Consider the following 21268-nt stretch of genomic DNA (forward strand, 5'->3'; position numbering starts at 1 on the left):
TGAACTGAGACATTGACAAGAACAGAGACAGTTGTCTTGTACTTTTCTTCTGCATTAACAAATACACAAGTCCAACTGAGGCAGGCGAAATGAAGCGTTCAGTGACATGTTCACACAGTTGAGTTTAAGCACCATATTTTCTCCTTGCTCATTTAAATGTGTAGGGGTATAGATAACTGTAGGTAGTAGGGTATCCAAGGAAGTTATGCTATACCTCTACAGTGTGTTAAAACGTAAATACTCAGGGTGGTTGAATGGGCTAACAATAACCTGATTTGTTCAGATTTAGGCCTACAATATTAGCTGCAATCCAATAATCAAAATATCAGTTTGAATGCATTGTTAGTATGCTGTAAATAACACCCTTTATTTACACATAGTAAACCTTTATAAACAACAATAGTATGGGTATGTTTGCTTTTATTAAGCAGAAGAGACATTGAATTGGAGCGGTAGTTTACCGATGTTTAATATTCTAGTTCTCATTCTGCTCAGCCCGTTGCTATTGCCAGTATCAACACAGTTAATCATTGAACTGCCCTGCCCAACACAAACCAGGGCACCACACCCACATTTATTTTTTTCAAAAGCAAAGGAAAATGTGAGCTAGCATGATTTACATTTCACCTACACTTTATTATTAAAATGTTTTCCAAGAAGGGAGAGAGTGTTTTTAATAATTTTATTCTATATGATACCATAAATCACAGTAATCTTTGGACAGCCGGCAATCTGAAGGCACTATTACACATGACAATTTCCAATATGCTGTACATGTGAAGCATCTTTTTACAGCGATGTGAACATCTTCATGTTACATATGACTCTGTAAAAAAAAAAAAAAAAAAGATATCATCCCGACAGGACGATCAGACCCGAGAGCAGGAAACTGGCTTGGAAGGCTAGAAGGTCATAGGTCACTGGGTTTGGCTGAGGAGAGGCAGCAGTTTGGGGACAACAACAACAGATATTGACGTTAACCACCGCAGTTTTACTGAGTGACCAGGCTTGTCTCGTGGGTTTTAATCGAGGTCTGTGGACGGAGCTGCAGAGACTGGACCAGTTTAATCTTCTCCTCCACAGAGCAGCAGCAGCGTTTTACGGTAGTCTCCTGAGGTATCACCCTGAACAACGATGGAGGAAACACACACAGAGAGCTTGAATTAATGGGGAATACAGTCTTTGTCTGCTGACATTTGATCATCACAGAGCTGAAACTAGGAAGCAGGGTTTATTCTTACACTCACACAATAGCAAAGCACTGTTAATCTCTCGCTAATGTTGAATTAGTGTGAGTCATGGGGACAAGCAGAACTCACAAGGCACAAAATCAGCTAATATCAAGTGGAATTACCCACTTCTTATTATTATCAGCTGACTCTCATGGATACAGATTTCTATATTTATAATCATCATCATTTTTTATCGAGACAAAAAGCTTTTTTAAGAACTACTGAGTTCCTCAGTTAGCCCTTTGATTTTTTTGGCAAGAGTTATATGAGGAGATTGAAACCACTGTCTGTAAAGTAATATGAAGATATATTCAGCCGGCGGTTAGCTTAGCTTAGGCTGGAAACAATGGGAAACAGTTAGCCTGGCTCTGTATGAAAGAAACAATATCAACCTACCAGAACTTCTAAAGCCTGAGCACGTAGCTTAAGAGGTTCCAGTAGGTGGATTTACTGTACAGACGTAGATCTCTTGTGCAACTAAATTGACTGGCTAAAAATATAAACACAACTACATGACTCCAAAAAATTCATGTACAAGAGATTGTAATTTCTTCTCTTTATACACAGTTCAGAATAAACAATATATAGCAATCCTCGCTGTTGCACAATCTGATAATATTTCTTGCAAACTCAATCCAGGGCGCCCATACTTGTTTGTCTGTATTGGTGTCACAGTTATTTCATCTGTAAGTTATTATAGATCTGTTTCTGGGTACTTCCTGTCTCTGCGGCTGCCAGCCAATCACACAGCGGATATAGAGAGGAAGTTAATAAGCATGCAAGGGAAATTCTCTTAACAGCTGTGCAATAGCCACAGACCTATCATCCACCACAGGAAGCTATAGATTACCAACCCCCCTCCCTTTCGCAGCAGCAGAAGAAAGACGTGCAACACACACTGACACAGCGCGGGACAAAGGCCAGGAGACAAAACCTCCATAGAGACACACAGATGAGATGAGGACACAACAAACCAACCAAGAGTATTAGTTTACCGAGACTCCGACTTACGATCATAGTTTCTACCTGGATGAATTCATGGAGGGTGACATCGTGTGTTTCCTTGAACTCTTTACGAATGTTGAAAAGGTCGACCTCGCTTCGGGACACCATGATGCGGATCAGCGCTCTGTCGTCCGTACCGAGGCCCTGCAGCCGAGATCAATAGATACTTTGTTTAATCTCATTAAGTTACAGCGACTGCTACTGTCGGAGAGCACTCAGCAGCATTGATACCAAGAAAGTACACAGAGGAGAGAAGACACAAAACCTAAATATGTTTCATGCATCAACAAATATGTCCTTCTCACTATGTGGCATCCAAGACCCTGATAACGTGCTGCAGCACTGCAGCCATAATTATACAACCTCACAAACTTGCCAATTTTAAAGTATTATGAATAAATACCTTCATGGCTTTGTACAGACGATCTGCAAAATAGGAAGGCTGGTTCTTTACACTGCGAACTACGGAGCAAAGAGAGAGAAAGAAAATGCTGAGGAGGAGTCAAAGAAAATATATATTGTGTCAGCAATATACACTGTGACACACTCAAAAGTAAAACAAGGTCAAAAAGAGACAGTTATTACCGATTGCATAAAATGCGTTTTTGACATCTCCTGACATCTCCTTCTTGATAATCTGTTCAATGTCCTTGTTGGAGTATCTGACAAACTCCTGGAATACTGTGAATAGCAATAACTATGGTCAGTTATCATGAGCTGGATCGATAACATTAGTAAGTAGAATTTTGATTTTGATTTGTAATTTATTGATCTCTGAGATCTGGTGAACTTTACCTTTCCTAAGATGGGGGAAGCTTCTGGTGCAAAGAATACTCATGAACTTAATCTCCATTTCATCAGATTCGGCATTGCAAGATTCAGCAAGTTCCTGATAAATTCAGGAGGAAAAAAATAATTAATCCCATTCTTCAGTTCATATACAGTAAAATATTATATGTCCTACACTGAGTCACCTGAGCATCTGCAATTGCTCTTTCTTCATCTGCAGGGCCTTCTTCTCTTGCACCCTGAACATAGTAAAGACGGTTAAATGGTTCTTAACTATCAGTGGTTCACCAAGAACATTTTGTTCTTTCTTTAATATTTACAACGGCGTTGTGAAAGAAAACTGTGCATGTGATTAAATGGACCTTTTTTGTTCTCTGCTACAGTCAGCAGACAGACTGCAACCAGTGAGTGGGCGTGGAAACAAAACACAGTCTAAGTTCTCATGATGAGGATGATGATTACCTGCACGAGAGAAACAAGGATGCGACAGAAGAAGCCTGATGTGTCTGAATGAATGGCCTCCTCCAAAGACTTCTTATAGCCTGTGGTGTAAAGGTTTGCATGTTAACGTTTTTTCAAACCAAGCGAGTGATTTTAACACCTTTTTTATCAAACTCACCATCCTGATAAGCTGCGTTCATGGCATGTATTTCCTCATTGCTCCTGGTGACCAAGATCTCAATCAGAGCATGTTCATCTGTCCCAGCCCCCTGTTAAAAAAAAATAGAGTTTAAACTACAAAAAGGCAGGGGGGTTTCACAAATGCAACAACAACAAAAAAAAAAAACCACATGACTATGAACCACACCACACAGCTAGGAAGAGAGTACGTGTGAATCGTGCCTCCTCATATCTACTGACAAAATCCACGTTTTGTAATCCCTGTATGTTTTTTCATATTTCCGCTTCACAGACCATCCTGATATTAATCTGTATTGGTCATCTCATGCCTATGAATAAGCCAGGAAGTGTCTGGGGAAATATCAGAGCTAAAATAGGCTGAACTCTTTTAAGTCTAAATAGCACATTGGACACATGCTTGTGACCATTCAAGACATATAAATGCACCAAATTGTCTATTTTATCTGTGTACTTTCAAATAAACAAATTACTTAATAACACTGCATAAACATTTACATAATAGGAACATTTATTAACATTTATACACAAGGCAATTTAGTGTTTCATAAGTTATAAATACCTAAAATGCAAAGATATTTGACTTTCAAATACATTCTGAGTAATTGTCATGATATTCAAGCACTAGCTTCGGCTCTCTGGTTCTGACATCTACCAACACAGACTTGGAAAAAGGTGCATTTATGAAGGAGTAAATTCCACCAACGAACTTCTGTCTTTACTACACATGCTCTTTAAATTACCAGTCATTAATGAAAAAGCATGAAGGTGATTTGGATCTACTTTACCTCTATTGCCTTCTTCATCATTTTGGCATCAAACTCTGCAGGGTTCAACATGAGCCCAATGATCAGCCTCTCTAAGTTCTTTGACAGCTCAGACTTCAGGTCCTTCATCAGATCCTGAGGACAGATACAATATGTTACAGGAGACAGCTAGAAGCAATGCTAGATGTTGAGTCTGACATGTTGAGTTTAACATATCCAGTGGTAAATGTACATGTGTATCAAAACACAAAGAGGTAAGCAGCATGAGACATCATTTGTTTTGGTTGAGGTTTTGATTTGCAATACTTGATTTCACTCACCCGTCCCAGTAGGGATTTGAAGGACTGTCTGATCTCTTGCCTCTGAGCATTGCTTCTCTGTGCAATAATGTCAATGATTGCATCTTCATCTGTTCCTGTAGACAGCAACAGGCAGCAACATTTGTAAAAACTTGTTTTGTAAAATTGTAGCGGTGTAAATGTGCTTTTCCGGGTTGCATACCGAATCCCTTCATAGCCTTCCTCAGCGCTTGTGCATCAGCAGCGGGGTCCAAACTGGATGCAGGGCGGACTGTTGGCCTTAGCTAAGGTAGTGGGATGACACAATTAGAAGTGCAAGATTCAATAATTACATACACACATAATGTGGACTGGCAAAGTGTCAGTTTTGCTTGATAAATATATAGTAAATTAAATACAATTAAATGCACCGGATGTGTAAGATTAAAGCACTAAACATGCAGAACTATACAAAAGAAAACAATTTGGAGAGAGGGAGTTTGCCCTCTAGAGGTTAGATGCCATGACACCACCAACAATGGGAAAGGTGGGCAGGCTGAGGAACAACTGAGTCTTATAGAGCGTTAGTGAGACAAGCTTTTGTTGACCAAAATGCTGAGATGTTTTTGACATTCATTCCAAGGACAAAGCGAGGCAAACGGTGGTTTGGAGGGCGCATTATAACAAAAATGATTCATTTTTCTGAGCGCACAGCATTCTGATCCTATCGAGAGTTACACAAAGCCCTCGATGTGTAGACATGGTAGCGTTATCAGCACCAAGTTCATGGCACTGCAAGAAGCAGGGTCACTGCAGGGCCAGCAGGTAATTAGGATGCATGCCACTGCCAAGCCAAACATGCAATGACACATCTAATGGTGGAGCAGATGGGGCTCAAACCTGGACTTTGGTCATGGCACTCATTTCCCACATCTTGTAGGCTATTTGAGCAGCTTCAGGGAAGAACTCTCCAGCTAAGCTGTAATGATCAGTTTGACACAAGACAGGTCAGTCAGCAAAGCCAAAATTTCAGGTGGTACAGAGTGAGTACTTCACTGGACACAGGGATCTGTTATTAGATACACTGCTGCTTTTCTTTCAGACAATCTTTGAATATCAACTTCACCAAGTAGTTCTCTTCACTGTTGCATTGATCATTCTTCTCACAAAACTCAATAGACATGGTTAAACTCCTATCAGAAAACAATAACTCCTGAAAAGTGGTGCTCTATCACCCCCCTCTGGCTGCTGCTGTTGCTTTCAGCCACACTGTAACTTACTCATCATCTCCTCCACACAGATTAAGCAGTGTCCTCTTGTAATCCCCTGACGTGTCATCCTGGCAGGTTTTAACATACAAAGAATCAGGTTAAAGGTTTACAATCTTCTGATGCTATTTCATTCTAAGTACATTTAAAAAAAAATCGTAACCAACCTTAATCATGTTAAAAAGGGACTTCTCATATAACAGGCGGAAACACTCTCGAATGTCCAACATGTCTATTTCGGAGCGAGAAATCATGATCCTGATCAGGGTGTTGTCGGCTGTACCAAGACCCTGGAAATGAAGGAGAGGACAAGTGGATACCAGGCAACTCTTAGCCGTCCTGATTCATTTCAAATATAATTTCAAAATGTCAGACTGCAACGAATGTGTTGTCTAGCTTGTTTACCTTCATTGACTTGTAAAGGCGCTTGGCAAAGAACATGGGGACACTCCTTATGCACTGGACTGTGAGAAAAAACCAAGAAGAGAGCCTTGTGTTAAACTGACATCTTGACATCCCCCATGTTGCTTTAAAGCGCTACGCTCAGTGTGTTTCTTACCAACAGCCAGCATCAGCCTCTCAAAGTCCCCAGACAACTCATGCTTGATGCTGTCCTCTACGGACATCTCGGCAATCTTCTCGTATGCATCAAAAACTAAACAAACAGACGAAAACATAAGGTGATGTAATCTATATTGTGCTAATAGAGGTATTTTACTGATGTTGAGCCACACTAAGATGGTAAATATCACCTTCTAAACATCATCCTGTTAGCAATATTACTGTGAGCATGTTAGCAGGATGATGTTACCTCAAAGCACCACTGTGCCTAGGTGAAGCCTCACAGCACCAATATGGCTGCAGAGTGCTGTAACACAAGGCCTCTTTGCTTTGAACTAATGTTACAATTGGCACCCACTTCTGCCATAGTTTTTCTTCATCTTTAATGATTTCATCTCTGCGATGAACGTGTTTAAAAATAAGTTTTGTACAGCAGGCCGTAGACAGTTTTCTTGGCATTAGACAGATAAGATAGAGTGGTAGAGGAGTGTTAACTATGAAAACAATTTTTACTTAACGTGCCATTAACTGCTGAGACTCGAGGTTACGGTGGGACTATCTGAATGCCTCACTGCTTTGTTAATTATCCTGAGAGCGGTGCTCACCCATGCTGAGGTGAGTCACACTGCGGTTTCCCAGGATCATGATGAATTTGGCCTCGTCAGTCCCCCACTGCTCTTCTCCGGCTGCATATAGATCCTACACAGAGGTAAGGAAACACAGGATGAGATGATGTATGAAACAAAAAAAGTATAAATGTTTTAGACATTCAAAGTCTATCATTGCATTCAGAGTTCACCACCATAATTAGTAACCTTATCGTACACTGCAAATTAATATCAAGTGGGTTACGTTAGAAGGAATTGAAAAACATAATTTGGCTTTAGGGGTAGCAGTGTCAGTTTGTCGGGCCAAAACTTTGCCGAATATCTCTACCACTGTTGGATGGATTATTAGGAAAAAATGTGCAGATATTCATTTTTTTACGCACAACATAAAAAAGTACCTTTTTGAATGAAGGCCATATAAAGATAGTTAGCCCAAGCATGCTGCATTTCTCTACCAGTTATAAAGTATTTCTCACTTGTGCATCCTGCTGCACCAGGTCTGCGTCCACCACTCCTGACTCATCTCTGGTCCCCTGGAACCATCAAACCAAAAACAACAGCGGTTAAAGGAACTGTGGCTAAGACAGTAACTGTGTGGTTGACTGGATACTTCTCTGTTGATTACTTCCACTCCTCAGTGAACTGACCTGAAGTAAAACAACCAGCATCTTCTTAAAGTGTCCTGACGTGTCCACGATTATGTCCTCCTCTATGTCACTGCCATAGGCTGGAGACACAGACATCACAGTCGAATGTTGAGAGATGCTGAACAAATAATACCTGGATTTAAAATCTTATCTTATTAAATATGCCTTACCGTCCTTGTATGCTGCAACCATCTCATGCATCTGTCTGTTGTTTCTAGACGCCAGGATTTCAATGAGGCATCTCTCGTTTGTTCCAACCCCCTTGAAAAAGAGCATTAAGTTAAATTTGAAGTAGCTTCTGCTTCATTTGATGTAACTGGAGCATTATAAAGAATCTTACTGTGAGGTAAATGTCTTACTTTGAGTGCATCATGGATTTCTTTGGCATCATGGTAGGCTGAGGTTCTCATCAGACTGACGATGAGACGCTCAAATTTGCCCGTCAGCTCATACTTCAGATCCTCAATCAGGTCCTATTGTAAGGACAAAACATAATGGAGTCATAACCACTGTCTGAATGTTGAAAAATGTGTTTCTATTTTAGCAAACAAAAATCAGAGATGAGATGATCATATGTATTCTTGTACCTGTCCAAAGCTGCATTTGTACGCTGCAACGATTTCCTCCCTCTGTGCATTGCTCCTTGAGGTGACCAGGTCCAATATGGCCTCTTTATCACTACCTGAGGAACAAAGAGCAGCATCTTCAACAAACTCACATCTCACACACAGAAACTGCTCTGACTGCCATGATAGCTGTGTGAAATTCTTTGTGAGAGCATGTGAGAAGATGAAAGATGACCTTTTCCCCCTCGAGGCCAAAACTCACGAAGGAGCGAGGAACTCACCGATGCCTTTCATCGCATTGTAAAGGTTCTCAGCATCAGCGGTGGGATCAAAGTCCGGAGCAACTGTTATTGTGCCTCTGAACACCTATGAGAAAAATAATTCAACTCAATTTTAAATGATCATGTTGTGCCATCTAGTATTTGTGTTCAACTCTAACACAATACGGAGAAATGAAACTTTTCTGTACTAAAGATATAAATAAAGAAGTTGTCATATATATATCATTTTCATTTCCATTTTTCTAGGAATGGCAATATTTCCATAAAAGTTCAATGGTCTGCCATGAAATGTTACTCACATTCATGGTCCCCAGAGGTTACCAACTTTGTTGATCCCCTGACTTTAAATCTACAGTGCCGCTATCACCAGGTCAAATGTTTAATTGACCAGTACCTTGGCAACAATATGACATCCCCATCAGCCTCAGCTGTACTTTGTGTTTCGTACTAATTACCAATGTTTAGATTGTGAATTGTTCCTAAAAACATTAGCATGTTAGCATTGTCAGGGTGAACATGTTAGCATGCTGACATTAGCATTGAGCTCAAACCATCGCCGTGCCTGAGTAGAGGCTCACAGAGAAACTAGAAAGGTCATGATCTATCACATACTGTCTGTGTTGATTGTTTTCTCCTTTAACATTTACTATGCTGCTCGCCTCAACCCAGACAGCTTATAAAGTTGAGAAAGAGGTTGGATCTGAACCTTCCCAACTAAAAAGGTCAGAAGGTCAGGACTCACACATACATTTTGCTTTCCAGGGTCAAAAGTTTGCACTCCATGTCCCGTTTTTAACAGTGCAATGGCCTCGACCCACACTACCTTGCAGTGTCCTAGTAGTGGACTGTGTTAAAGTGGCAGTGAGGGCACATTGGGACAGGAGGTGAAGCCTTGTCAGCCATTACTGCTTGCACCTCACCCCCAGCCGAGCAGAGGAAAACCTGCTGTCTGTGTTGTGTGTGTGTGTGTGTGTGTGTGTGTGTGTGTGTGTGTGTGTGTGTGTGTGTGTGTGTGTGTGTGTGTGTGTGTGTGTGTGTGTGTGTGTCAGTCGCTGATGCATGTAGGGGAGGGACAGTGGGTGTGTAAGAGCAGCAGGGAGTCAGGTTGCACATAAAGTAGCTCACTTTGCAGGGGTCTGTCATACAAGGGCTCAAAATGCTTGTTGCCCACTCATTTCCGTCCCCTGTGAAGTAGTGAGGCTATGTTCTCATTCAGTGTGGGAAATAAGAAAGCTCTGCCAACACATTGAAAGCTCAAACCTGCAGCTGCTGCCGTGTAGAAATTACTGCTGCATTGAGGCAGTCTGCCAAAATATGCTCTCCACCCCAGTGAGGGGCCACTGCACATGCTCTGATCGTCTGCTTCACTACGGCGACCATCACTCTTCACGACAGCTGGAGAGCTTCACCCCCATAGCAACTGGGCCACAAATAAAAGCCCTCAGCAACAGGCCTTTAACTAAACTTATTACATTCATGGCTCTTTTGTGGAAAAGTCCTAATGTGGAATTAATGTAAGGAGCTAAATGTCTACTGCTTCCTTTCTCCCTGGGTGCTGCTTGTTTCCTCTGTTGCCAAGGCCACAACTGTGCAGAACATGATTAAGAGCAAGTGTTTGTTTCACCTCAAGCAAGAGCAGAATGAAAGGACACTGATGATACAGTTTGACAACAAAGATATCTGACAGATGCTGTCAGGGCTGTCTTTCAGATGTGCAGGCGCAGCAGGTTACAATGACACCCTACACTGCTGCCTTTATGATGGGGAAGAATCACATGGTGGCTGGTGGCAGAAAAATGACCTCCCTCTGTCCACACAAAACCATCCACGCTCCATAGACCCAAGGTGTGCTCAGATACAATTCGAATCATACCTACATAATGCCACATGAGAAAGGTCCGTTCCACTTACCATTTCTATATTTGGTTTTCTGTGTCAACACTGCACTGGAATCAATAGTTTCAGGCCTAGAGAGAGAGAGAGATAGAGAGAGAAATGCTGACGCAGGGCTGGGAACAGCATTGCAAATCACCCTTGTCCCAATAAGGGTGTCATTTCCCCCCTATATGCGGGAAATCAGGTTGCAAAGACTCAATATGCATAATGATGATCCATCCTTTTTCCTGAGTAATTCTAATGAGGCTGTCCGTTCAGTGTGCTGCTTAAAATAGATCACCATCCAATAGCACAAGAAACATAATAGAGAGACAAGTTTATATCACACTTGACCAAAAAATGACACGCTAGCTGATGGAATTTGCATTAAGCCAATTGGCAGGAAACCTATTTAGTCAGATTTTCCAGTAACATATAATGCAGCCATTCAGTAAAGCATATGAAGGAAGGAGCTATAGAGAAAGTATTTCTGCTCACTTTCCCTGACTGACTATGTTTCTCAATTTAGAATCATAGCGCAAAATTATAATACATTTCTACAGATCAAATTGAAGAAATGATAAAGAAACAGACTTATATCGATTCAGCTTTTCTAAAGAGTTTATGATTTTTATGAAGCTATCCCAAAATAGCATGCACTGTTTAATGTCAGAATGAAGGTCTGGGGAGTGGGCCATGTATACAGAACCACACCCTTCTCTCAACCCCACATAGAATACATTTCGGGGGCTTTAAATTAACTAAAGGATGTCTGTTTTTTTTTTTTTCTAACATTAGACTTTACTCTCTAACATTTTAAGAAGTTATGATTGTAAATGATATCACTTTCATATCCATAATTCACAGATTTAAAGAAGGTCTTGCTGTCTACTGCGGTTCATTGGCACATTAAATAATAATGCCTCATCATCAAACTTCTCCACAAGCAGTTTTGCAAACACAGATATTAAATACAGATATTAAACACAGATATTAAATACAGATATTAAATACAGATATTAAATAATAGTAAACATGTCTCACCTTCTGTGTGCAGGACGTATCCAGTGAGAGTGGTTCTGCTGTCTTTGCTGTGTCCCCGGTCTGTCCGTCTCCCCTCCGGTCGGACTAGAGAGTCCCGTTACGTGTCCTCTGTGACGCAACGACTGCGGCGCTCTCTAGCGCAGCTTCTTGTGAAGCGTTTGTGTGTGTGTGTGTGTGTGTGTGTGTGTGTGTGTGTGTGTGTGTGTGTGTGTGTGTGTGTGTGTGTGTGTGTGTGTGTGTGTGTGTGTGTGTGTGTGTGTGTGTGTGTGTGTGTGTGTGAGCAATATAATGTAAAGACGATACTATTTTAAAACGCATGTGACCAGTAACACCCAGTCCTAACTGGGACACAAATGCATGGAGGCTGCGCAATTGTTATCGCATATATATTTTTTCGGTATTCTAGCATTTGTTATTCTATTAATAAAGAAAAAAATATTAAAAAGCAATAAAAATGGGCACACCTTCATGTTGAACAAGACACTTTTCACCTCTGGATACTTGAACTTTGCTCAGGTGTGATTTTTAAACATAAGGGAGCTTGTCGATGTGTGTTTCCCCCTCTTGGTAAAATGATAGAGATGCACTGGCACTGATGGGAGATCCTGCCTGCTCTATTTCTGTCCCGTCAGGCGTCTATTCCAGTAAGAGGGGGGACAGACATGCCAGCATAGTTGGGGAGGCAGGGGAGGCATATGTCAGCAGTGTTGACTACAGAAGGAAACATGATAACATGAAAGAAACAATTCATGATTTTCCTGAAAAAAAAACCCTGATATAAAGGAACACTCATTGATACAAACTCATTGAAGCAATGGCAACAGAAATGATTTCCAACTGGATTTTATTTACAGCCCCAACATTTGTCATTTCAGAGTTATGTAACATGTGCATTCTTTATTGGTGATATTGTATGGAGTTAGGGGGCAGAGGAGATGAGGAGACACTAGAGGTGACTTCCAGGAATACAGTCCAGTACCACCACACATAACAGAATCATGACTCAGTATGTGTCATACCTGACTGGAAGCTAAACACTAGTGTCACTGGTTGTGTGGTTACTATCAATGTTTCACTGGCATCACCTGACATCAGCTTACTGTTTCAAACAAGAAGGGCACTTTTTCATTCATGCATGTATTTGAGCTGGACATGTTGTCCTGATGTCAATTCAAACTAGATTTATTTTTAGTTTAGGGGGTATGATTTAAATTTTGTTTCATAAATATTCTCATTATTATCTACCCAAGATCTTGATTCGTTGCCAGTGTTTTGGTACATTTTGTAAAAAGCAAAAAAAACAAGTTTATTGAAATCTTAAGTAAAGTGGTAAAAATGAAACACCAAAGTGTGGTTCACATGTTGTACTACCTTGTCATTTGCAAGTGCCTTCATCAATTCAAGGGATGACTGTAAAAATAAATGTTATTTCTTTACATGTTATCCTGAAGCTCCTTTATTTCCTTTCAGAGTAAGAGGGGGCCATATGAGGTCAGCATAGATGGAGGTGGGAGGCACCAGCGATGAAATGTAATTGTTATACACTGACCTCTTCTGCTTTTAAAATGTATTGCATGAGAACCTGACCGTATCTCAGACTGTGCTGGGAAAAACTGGAAAATGCCAGCTCAAATGTAATCTACTATAGACAAACAACATTCAGACTCAGTATCTTCACCAAGAGCACTAAATAAATGTTTGTATTATATATTTAAATCCATATATTTGTGTCCCTCAACTAACCAGTGATTTGAATGTTTCACAATAACAGAGACATCTGAAATAGCTATTTTCAGATAAAGCTATAAAAAAATGAAATGAAAAAACTTGAAAACAAAACAACACATGAAGTGAGCACAAAAGCATTTTTGACATTCTGAATAGGATTTGCTGTTCACAATTCTCACCCCGTGCCCTCCATGCAATAATGAGCACATTATGAACCAAACTGGACGCAAGCGAGAAAGGCTACTTTGTAAGTAATTCCATTGAGTGGGAGGGTCACACAGGGCAGTCTTGTATATATCACAGAAAAAAATCATGTTTCCTTCATCTGAGTCAACAGCACGGATATTTTTGCTCAATTGCGCTGTTTTCAGCACACAGTCACTAGTCACTCCTCGTGGGACTGAAGACAAGGTAAACAACTTGTGTATCTACTGAATAAAATTACCAGAAGTAATTTACAGTCAGATTTAAACACCCTGACCTCTGCTTTAACCTCTGCTTTAACTGCTGTTTATCTGAATGCTGGACTGCAATATTTCTCTGTAACACTGATGTTTCTTTAAATGCATAGTCAACAGTCATAACTAACACATTAATGATCATTAACTGAGCTTCACTGTCATGCAGATAAACACTCTGATCATAAGGCTGCACATCACGTGCATAGTAGATGTTGTTTTGTTAAGCATTACCCCCATTGTCCCTCTGGAAACGGTATCTCAACCAGTAAGATCGGCAGATAGGAAGCTTGAGCTTTAAGTTTGGTCAAAGGTACTTTGACCCTCCACTCCGGCTGCTTTCCCACTCGCCTCCTGTCTGCTTCAGTAGATGCCAGGGGGGATTAGGTGAGCTGTAATCCCCTGATGGGAGATGATAAGGCGAAAGCTACCTTTCAAAGTGTGCAGAGTGCTGCAGGCAGAAGCCATGAAAGCTGCTTTGTCCCCCTCTGTTTCTTTTACTCTCAGGGCCGTTAGTCCAGCAGGACCACACCGCCAGGTAGATATGGGGACACGGCAGGCAAACAGGAAAACTCCAACGTAACAGCAGGGATATGGTCACAGACTTGTTTCTAAGCAACACACGCATGTAAACACACTTTGAGAAAACAGTGTAGTTTTGTTTGGTATGACGTACTGTCTGAAAAGCAACAAATCTGCTTACTTCTAGTACAAGCACCTCGTGAACACAGTTTGGAAAGGGGCAATAAAGATAAAGTGTATCAGTGATATTTCTTATTATAATAAATAACCATGTTTTATTGATGGGTGTCAGACCCTAAGAATGTAGCCAGAGTTTGTTTTCTCAGTTTCGTTGCCACATTCATATGTTTCTGTTTTACTGTTTAAAGTTTGTGAAGGACAAAATCCAAAGTCGTATACGAATGTGTACAGTGTAAAGTCTTGGATTATCTTGACGGCATAATTATGATTATCAAAGCCACTGCTCTCGCTTACATTACAAGCATTAGTTACACAAGAGTCACATTTTATTCATAAAATATGAATAAAAGAAAACAAGTGTAATACCATCCCAGTTTGATTTCCTTAGAGGTTTGTTAATATCCTTCTCTTAATTTCTTTTTCTCCTTGCCTTGTCAGATATTGTAATGTGGGTTGTAAAAGCCAAATTACTTCTGGTTCAGAAGTTAAAAAACAATAAAAAACAAGCTTTACAAATTACAAACTGTGCCACAGGTGTAGTCATTTAAAACAGGAAAAAAAAACGTGTCAGTGTGAAAGGAAGGATCCTCTCTGACATGTTACTGTTAAGCAAATATCTTTTTATTACCATGGATATTAAATGGCTCTCCTGCATTATCAGAAATGCTCAAGGAAGTAATTGTGTAAGTAATTGAAGGTTGAGTAAAGTGCAGTTCAGGAGCAGGGCGTTACTTCTGAGCTGTGGGCGGCGATGAAAACTCCAGGCATCAGCACTATCATATCAGGGGGGTGGTAAACAAGGCCATGTATAAAAGAATATTGAGATTTAGGAGATTGACGGATCCCATTTATTGTCTCTTCTAAGCAACCCTGTGAAGCAAAAGATTAAACAGGAGAGGTGAGTGAATACAGTCTTATTCTGCCCTGAATGTAAAACCAGTGAAATATATGTAGAGCAAATTAATTACATTTTAGGATCTTATCATGATTAACCTTTGACAAAATGGTTTCCATGGTTAATTGTCCTTCCATTATGCTTTCATAAATAGCTTGTTCTGCCACTGTTACATTTACAACAGATTTTGAGAATGTTTCTCGAAAGAGGAAATGTTCTACAGTGGAGCTGACCTAACAATTATTCAACGACAGGTTCACTGATCCCCCCCCCCTCCTTTCCTCTCCCCTTACTGTCTCTTATATTTACTCCCTCTTTCTCCACGACATCAAACTCCACTCCCACCTATCTCTTCTCCCATCCCGATCCAAACAGATAGAAGCATGTCGTGTGGCTGGGTGAAGTCCTTTCTGGTGAGCGTGTCTCGGAGGAAGCCCCTGGAGCCCGAGGGGGAGCAGTCCACGTTTAACCGATGCCTGACCACCCTGGACCTGGTGGCCCTCGGTGTGGGCAGCACCCTGGGGGCCGGGGTCTACGTCCTGTCTGGAGAGGTGGCCAGAGACACTGCTGGACCCAGCATCATCGTCTCTTTCTTCATCGCCGCCCTGGCCTCCATATTCGCCGGGCTGTGCTATGCAGAGTTTGGGTCGAGGGTTCCCAAAACAGGCTCAGCATACCTTTACAGCTATGTGACTATCGGAGAGCTGCTGGCTTTTATCACTGGGTGGAATCTGTTACTCTCCTATGTCATAGGCAAGTGTGCTAAACAGGATTTTTTTCATACATTATCAATAACAATAGATTATCTTGTCTGTAATTCAGCAAGGTAGGTTTTATCAGCTTTCAAAAGTTTCCTGAAGCTAAAAATATATAGGAAAAAAATCTTTTGATTTTCATCCTCTGAAAAAACATATTTTCCTCTTATCTAACATGTTTGACTCAGTGAGAACACTGGAACCTATAAATGATCAACCATCAACATGAGACTCTTAAACACTGTGACCTTTCACTTGCTCTACAAGTTTCTTTTAACAGTGAAAGTTTCCATATTAAGAGTGTGTTTCACAAAAACAGCCACTTAACTGGCTTGCATGTCAATAACCATTATGGTTTGAAATAATAGAGGCATAAAGTTTGAAAGACGCCTGAAGAAGGAGCTATCATCATGTGTTTTTCTGTTTATGACTCAGGCTGATTATTTTATTGCATCTTTTTCTCAGGGACATCCAGTGTTGCACTGGCATGGAGTGGGACATTTGATGACCTCATAGGAGGCGCCATATCGAAATACTTTGAAGAAAATGCAGCAATGGGCCTTCCTGGCCTGGCACCTTACCCAGATGTCTTTGCTGCTATTCTCGTCATGCTACTGTCAGGTAAAATAATGAAACAGGGTTTTTTTTAATGGTGGTGGCAGTAATATATAAGCTACAAAATAAATTATAATCACCATGTTTCCTATGAAGGTCTGCTGTCATTTGGAGTGAAAGAGTCAACAACAATCAACAAGGTCTTCACAGCAGTCAACATAGTGGTGCTGGTGTTTGTGGCCATCTCTGGATTTATCAAGGGGGACATCTCCAACTGGCAAATCAGTGAGGAGGCTCTGATAAACGCCACAGCAGAATTCAAGTAATGTCAAAAAGCAATAAAAGCATTTTTGTGTTTGGGTGTTCGGAGATCATTTCTTATAAAAATAACTGTAAATAAACACGACATAATGCTCCTTGTCCAATGCAGAAATTTGAGCTCTACTGCCAATCTGACAAGTATATATGGAGAGGGTGGATTTTTCCCCTATGGCATTAACGGAACGGTGGCCGGTGCTGCAACATGTTTCTACGCTTTTGTTGGATTTGACTGCATCGCTACAACAGGTAAGATGACATTGTCTCCCTTTATCAGTGTGATTATATACGGTTACATTTCTAACATTAGATGAGATCCTTTGTTAAATAAACAAGATCAAATAAACATAAAACTGTATGTACGATGACAAAGCAGAAATGTGAGCCAAACTTTAAAGTGTAGCAACAGATTTCAGTTTGTCTGGTGTTTTATTGCTGATATTAGAAGGATTTAATATGGAATGATTCCTGATAAGTTTGACAACAAAAAGGGGATACTGAAAACATTCCAGAGCTTTTTTTATCCGCCACCTGTTGCCTTCATCGTTGGAAGGAGTTTGCTCACTTTTCTCTGAGATGGTTCAGTTGTTATCATGTGACCTAAGTATGGAATTCCGGTTGCTTGATAACAACTAAACTGTCTCTTTGACAACTGACTAATCTCCCTCTGTTGAAGGTCATGAGATGTGGCTAAATGCTCTTGATATTTTCTGATAAGCGCACCTTAGAATTGTGTTTATCAAACTGCCATGTAAATGTCCCTTGGGTATGAAATATTATCATTATTTTGTTATATTTGTGGGATCTTACCCTTTTAATTTCATGTGACCCCAAACAGCTGAATATATCACTGACTTCTTTGCTTTTTTTCATAGGCGAGGAGGTGAAGAACCCCCAGAAGTCTGTCCCTCTGGGCATTGTGGCCTCACTACTTATCTGTTTCCTGGCCTACTTTGCTGTGTCTGCTGCTCTCACCCTGATGATGCCTTACTACCTGCTCAGTGAAAAAAGCCCCCTGCCAGTGGCTTTTGAATACATCGGCTGGGGTCCTGCCAAATACGCTGTGGCTGTGGGATCGCTGTGTGCCCTATCCACCAGGTAAGAAACCACTGGTAGTACAGTCGGGTCATGTGATGTGACCGTGATTGGAGAAAACAATGTATGGGGGTTAAAATGTTTTTTAGCCATGATTGCAGCAAGGTCATCCCACAATTTTGTTCCAGACTGAAATATCGCAACAACTATTGCATGGGTTGTCATGGTTCCCAGATAATCTTAATGGCTTATCTATCCCAGATAATCTTAATGACCACAACTGTTGCATAGATTCCCATGGATGTGATACAGACATGCATGTTCCTCTCAGGACCACAAGTTTGGTTGCAACACGAGCACTTTACAGCAAACAACTGCCCGTAAATTTGTGTGCACTACAGTAATAATTAATCAAAAAATCATTCATCCATCCATCCATCCATCCTTCATCTTTTGCCTATCCGGTGTTGGGTCATGGGGGCAGCAGGCTTAGGAGGGTATTCCAGACGTCATTCTCCACAACACTTTCCAGCTCTTCCTGGGGAACCTTGAGTAATTTCCAGGCCAGACCAGATATATAATCCCTCCAGATTGTTCTGGGCTGCGATCTTGTTCTTTTAGTCTTTACCCAAAGCTCATGACCACAGGTGAAATACATAGATTGACTGGAAAATTGAGATCTTTGCCTTCCAGCTCAGCTCCCCCTTCACCAAACGGTCCAGTACATGGCCTGCATCACAGCTGACACCACACCGAACCACCTGTCCATTTCATGCGCTGAGATACTTGAACTCCCTTGTTTGGGGAAGTGAATCACTCCCAACCCGGAGGGTGCAATCCACCGTTTTCCGGCAAAGAACCATGACCTCAGACTTGGAGGCACTGGCTCTCATCCCTACTGCTTCACACTCAGCTGCAAAAAGAGCATGCCACTTGTGTTTGACTCTGTGCTGTCCATTGAATCGCTCTTGGTCTGTCTTGGTCTGTCCCCTGACACATTGTAAAAAAAAAAATTGTAAGTAAAATGAATAATATTTATTGTTAACTAAATCTGGCATAGTCAGAAGTTTTTTGTTTTCTCAGATTAGACTGATACTAAATGTGCCTCTGTTGGGAACTACTGTAGCATTTTCAAACAATTGAAGCTTGTACAACCAATGTAGCTGCCAGAAGTTTTGTTATGGGTGTTTGACAAAATGAAACAAGACGAGATCTGGTTAAAAAAAATCCATAGAACTGCCATCTATGAAAGAAGAAGAACTTCAAATGACCTCAAGAAACAATAAAAAGGAATCTTCACAAAGCTCAGTTTGGCATCAAGGTCAATGACTTTAGTCCAACAAGCTGACTTTCCTTGAATGCAATGTTAATTAGTATGACTTTAATCAATCTGGAAAGGGCCTTATATAACATTTCATGATAAACAATTTCCTTCATATTGGTTTGAGACAGAATGCCAGCAAAGAAATGTTTGGTTAGGAAAACAGCATATGAGATGTTTTAAGGAATAACCTTTTTTATTTATTTCTAGAGCGAAGTCATGCTGGCCTGTCACTAAAAGTATTAACATTTTTGATGACTGACACTGTTTGCGTTTGGCTCCCCAGCCTGCTGGGTTCGATGTTCCCAATGCCCCGGGTACTGTTCGCCATGGCAAGAGACGGCCTGCTTTTCCAACCCCTGACCAAAGTCACTTCCAGGGGCAGTCCTGCCATAGCTACCATATCGTCTGGATTTGTGGCAGGTACAGATGTTCCAGCTGTTCATCAGTTTCTGTGTACATGTGGTAAGGTTTATGGACTTGTGAAACACGGTATGCCTCTTTGTCATCTTTAGCTATCATGGCTCTGCTGTTTGACCTGGAAGCCTTGGTGGAAATGATGTCCATCGGTACTTTGTTTGCTTACACACTCGTGGCCATATGCATCTTAATACTGAGGTATATTTATTTCATCCGTTTCTTCTCCCACAGTGTTTTACCTACTGAGAAAACTATTTATGATACAATATCTTTTTTCCAATCAAGGTACCAAGAGGGTCCGTCTGAAGACACAGACCTTAAGATCATAGAATCTAACACCAGGTTTGGCCTCCTGAGGCCTCCGTCAACTCCAAATGCATCCACCTCGAGAAGAGTCACAATCTTGACTATAATCTCTGGTAAACAAGGCAAACATTACTGAAGCACCTGTGGCGTTATATTTTTTAAGTACCTTTTCTTGACCACCAATTTCTTTGCTATGGAAAATTATTTTGTCTCTCTGGTCAAGAAATCTTTTTCATCTTTTCTTTTTCTGCAGTTGCATGTTTGATTGCACTGTGTGTCACCCTGACCAAAGCCATAGATGCTCTATCCAATCTGGAAGCGTGGAGTCTGGTGGTCATCTGCGTCCTCGCCTTCATCGTGCTGCTAAACACTTTCCTCATCTGGAGGCACCCACAAAATACTACCAAAGCATCTTTCATGGTGAGAGTAGTTGTGTATCTGAGCAATCTTCTAATAGGTTATAATAGACATCATCTAGAAAATCCTCTCACATCTTTTGTTCTCTGTTCACAGGTGCCCCTACTCCCTGCTCTGCCGTTAGTAAGTACGTTCATCAACGTCTACCTGATGGTCCAGTTAGGTGAAGAAACATGGATACGATATGCTATTTGGATGTTAGTGGGTAAGGACATATTTCTGCTTGAAAGGTTTAGATATTTATTGAGTTAGCTGCTGAACTGTAATGATCCCCCTCTTCTCTCTCCAGGGTTAGTCATATACTTTGGCTACGGTGTCCGTCACAGTGTTCAGAGGAAGCGCCTCAGGGCCAACCACGAGAGGATAGAAACGGTCAGCGGCAAAACAGACAATGACGTAATTAAAGAAGAAAAATTCTGAGCTCAGCTGGAGAGAAATAGATTTAGATGTTACAGTGAGTAACTGCTTTAAATTTGTAACTATTGTTTTACATGCAGCTCTGTTGATCTGTTCCTGCAGTGTTTAATATATGAGTGCAACAGGTGGTACGTGTTGAGATGCAGGCAAATGGACAGATGGGCCAACTTTTAACTTTTATTCCACTTTATGATAGAGACTGAATTTATCTAAATGTGCCAACATTCAACCAATGCCTGACGTATTTGTTTGACCTGTATACATATTCTGTATCAATGACTGTCCTGGAGCCTCTAAATCTACTATCAAAGTAGTTTACACCTCCATTTAAAAAGAAAAAAGGGCTAGAACTATTTTCTGTTGATGATTACTATTTTGTTA

The 21268-nt window shown here is 40.9% G+C and overlaps 2 protein-coding genes across 3 annotated transcripts; one reads left to right on the forward strand and one right to left on the reverse strand.

Moving 5' to 3' along the window:
* Positions 1–397: 397 nt before the first annotated feature.
* On the reverse strand, positions 398–11642 carry anxa6 (annexin A6). 2 transcript variants are annotated; one of them, XM_054596955.1, is made up of 25 exons: positions 11561–11642; positions 10553–10608; positions 8642–8726; positions 8382–8476; positions 8154–8267; positions 7965–8055; positions 7795–7874; positions 7624–7680; positions 7145–7238; positions 6538–6633; positions 6384–6442; positions 6146–6268; positions 5991–6049; positions 5611–5689; positions 4934–5015; positions 4753–4847; positions 4454–4567; positions 3646–3736; positions 3489–3568; positions 3212–3265; positions 3033–3126; positions 2823–2918; positions 2641–2699; positions 2259–2381; positions 398–1124 (listed from the first exon to the last, which is right to left on the reverse strand). In XM_054596955.1, the coding sequence occupies exons 2-25, from the start codon at positions 10553–10555 to the stop codon at positions 1065–1067; spliced, it is 1983 nt and encodes a 660-aa protein (XP_054452930.1). In that variant the 5' UTR covers positions 10556–10608; positions 11561–11642; the 3' UTR covers positions 398–1064. The 2 variants fall into 2 exon arrangements, with proteins under 2 accessions (XP_054452930.1, XP_054452929.1); XM_054596954.1 differs by having other exon boundaries at positions 2244–2381.
* A 4084-nt stretch (positions 11643–15726) lies between these two features.
* LOC129090114 (cationic amino acid transporter 2-like) lies at positions 15727–21260 on the forward strand. Its single transcript, XM_054597635.1, has 11 exons — positions 15727–16096; positions 16564–16719; positions 16810–16975; positions 17084–17220; positions 17847–18069; positions 19614–19750; positions 19843–19945; positions 20033–20166; positions 20307–20473; positions 20567–20675; positions 20760–21260. Exons 1-11 carry the CDS (start codon positions 15727–15729, stop codon positions 20888–20890), a joined length of 1833 nt encoding a protein of 610 aa, XP_054453610.1. The 3' UTR covers positions 20891–21260.
* Positions 21261–21268: the final 8 nt, after the last annotated feature.

Source organism: Anoplopoma fimbria, chromosome 4 (assembly GCF_027596085.1).
Source record: "Anoplopoma fimbria isolate UVic2021 breed Golden Eagle Sablefish chromosome 4, Afim_UVic_2022, whole genome shotgun sequence".
Lineage (NCBI taxonomy): Eukaryota > Metazoa > Chordata > Actinopteri > Perciformes > Anoplopomatidae > Anoplopoma > Anoplopoma fimbria.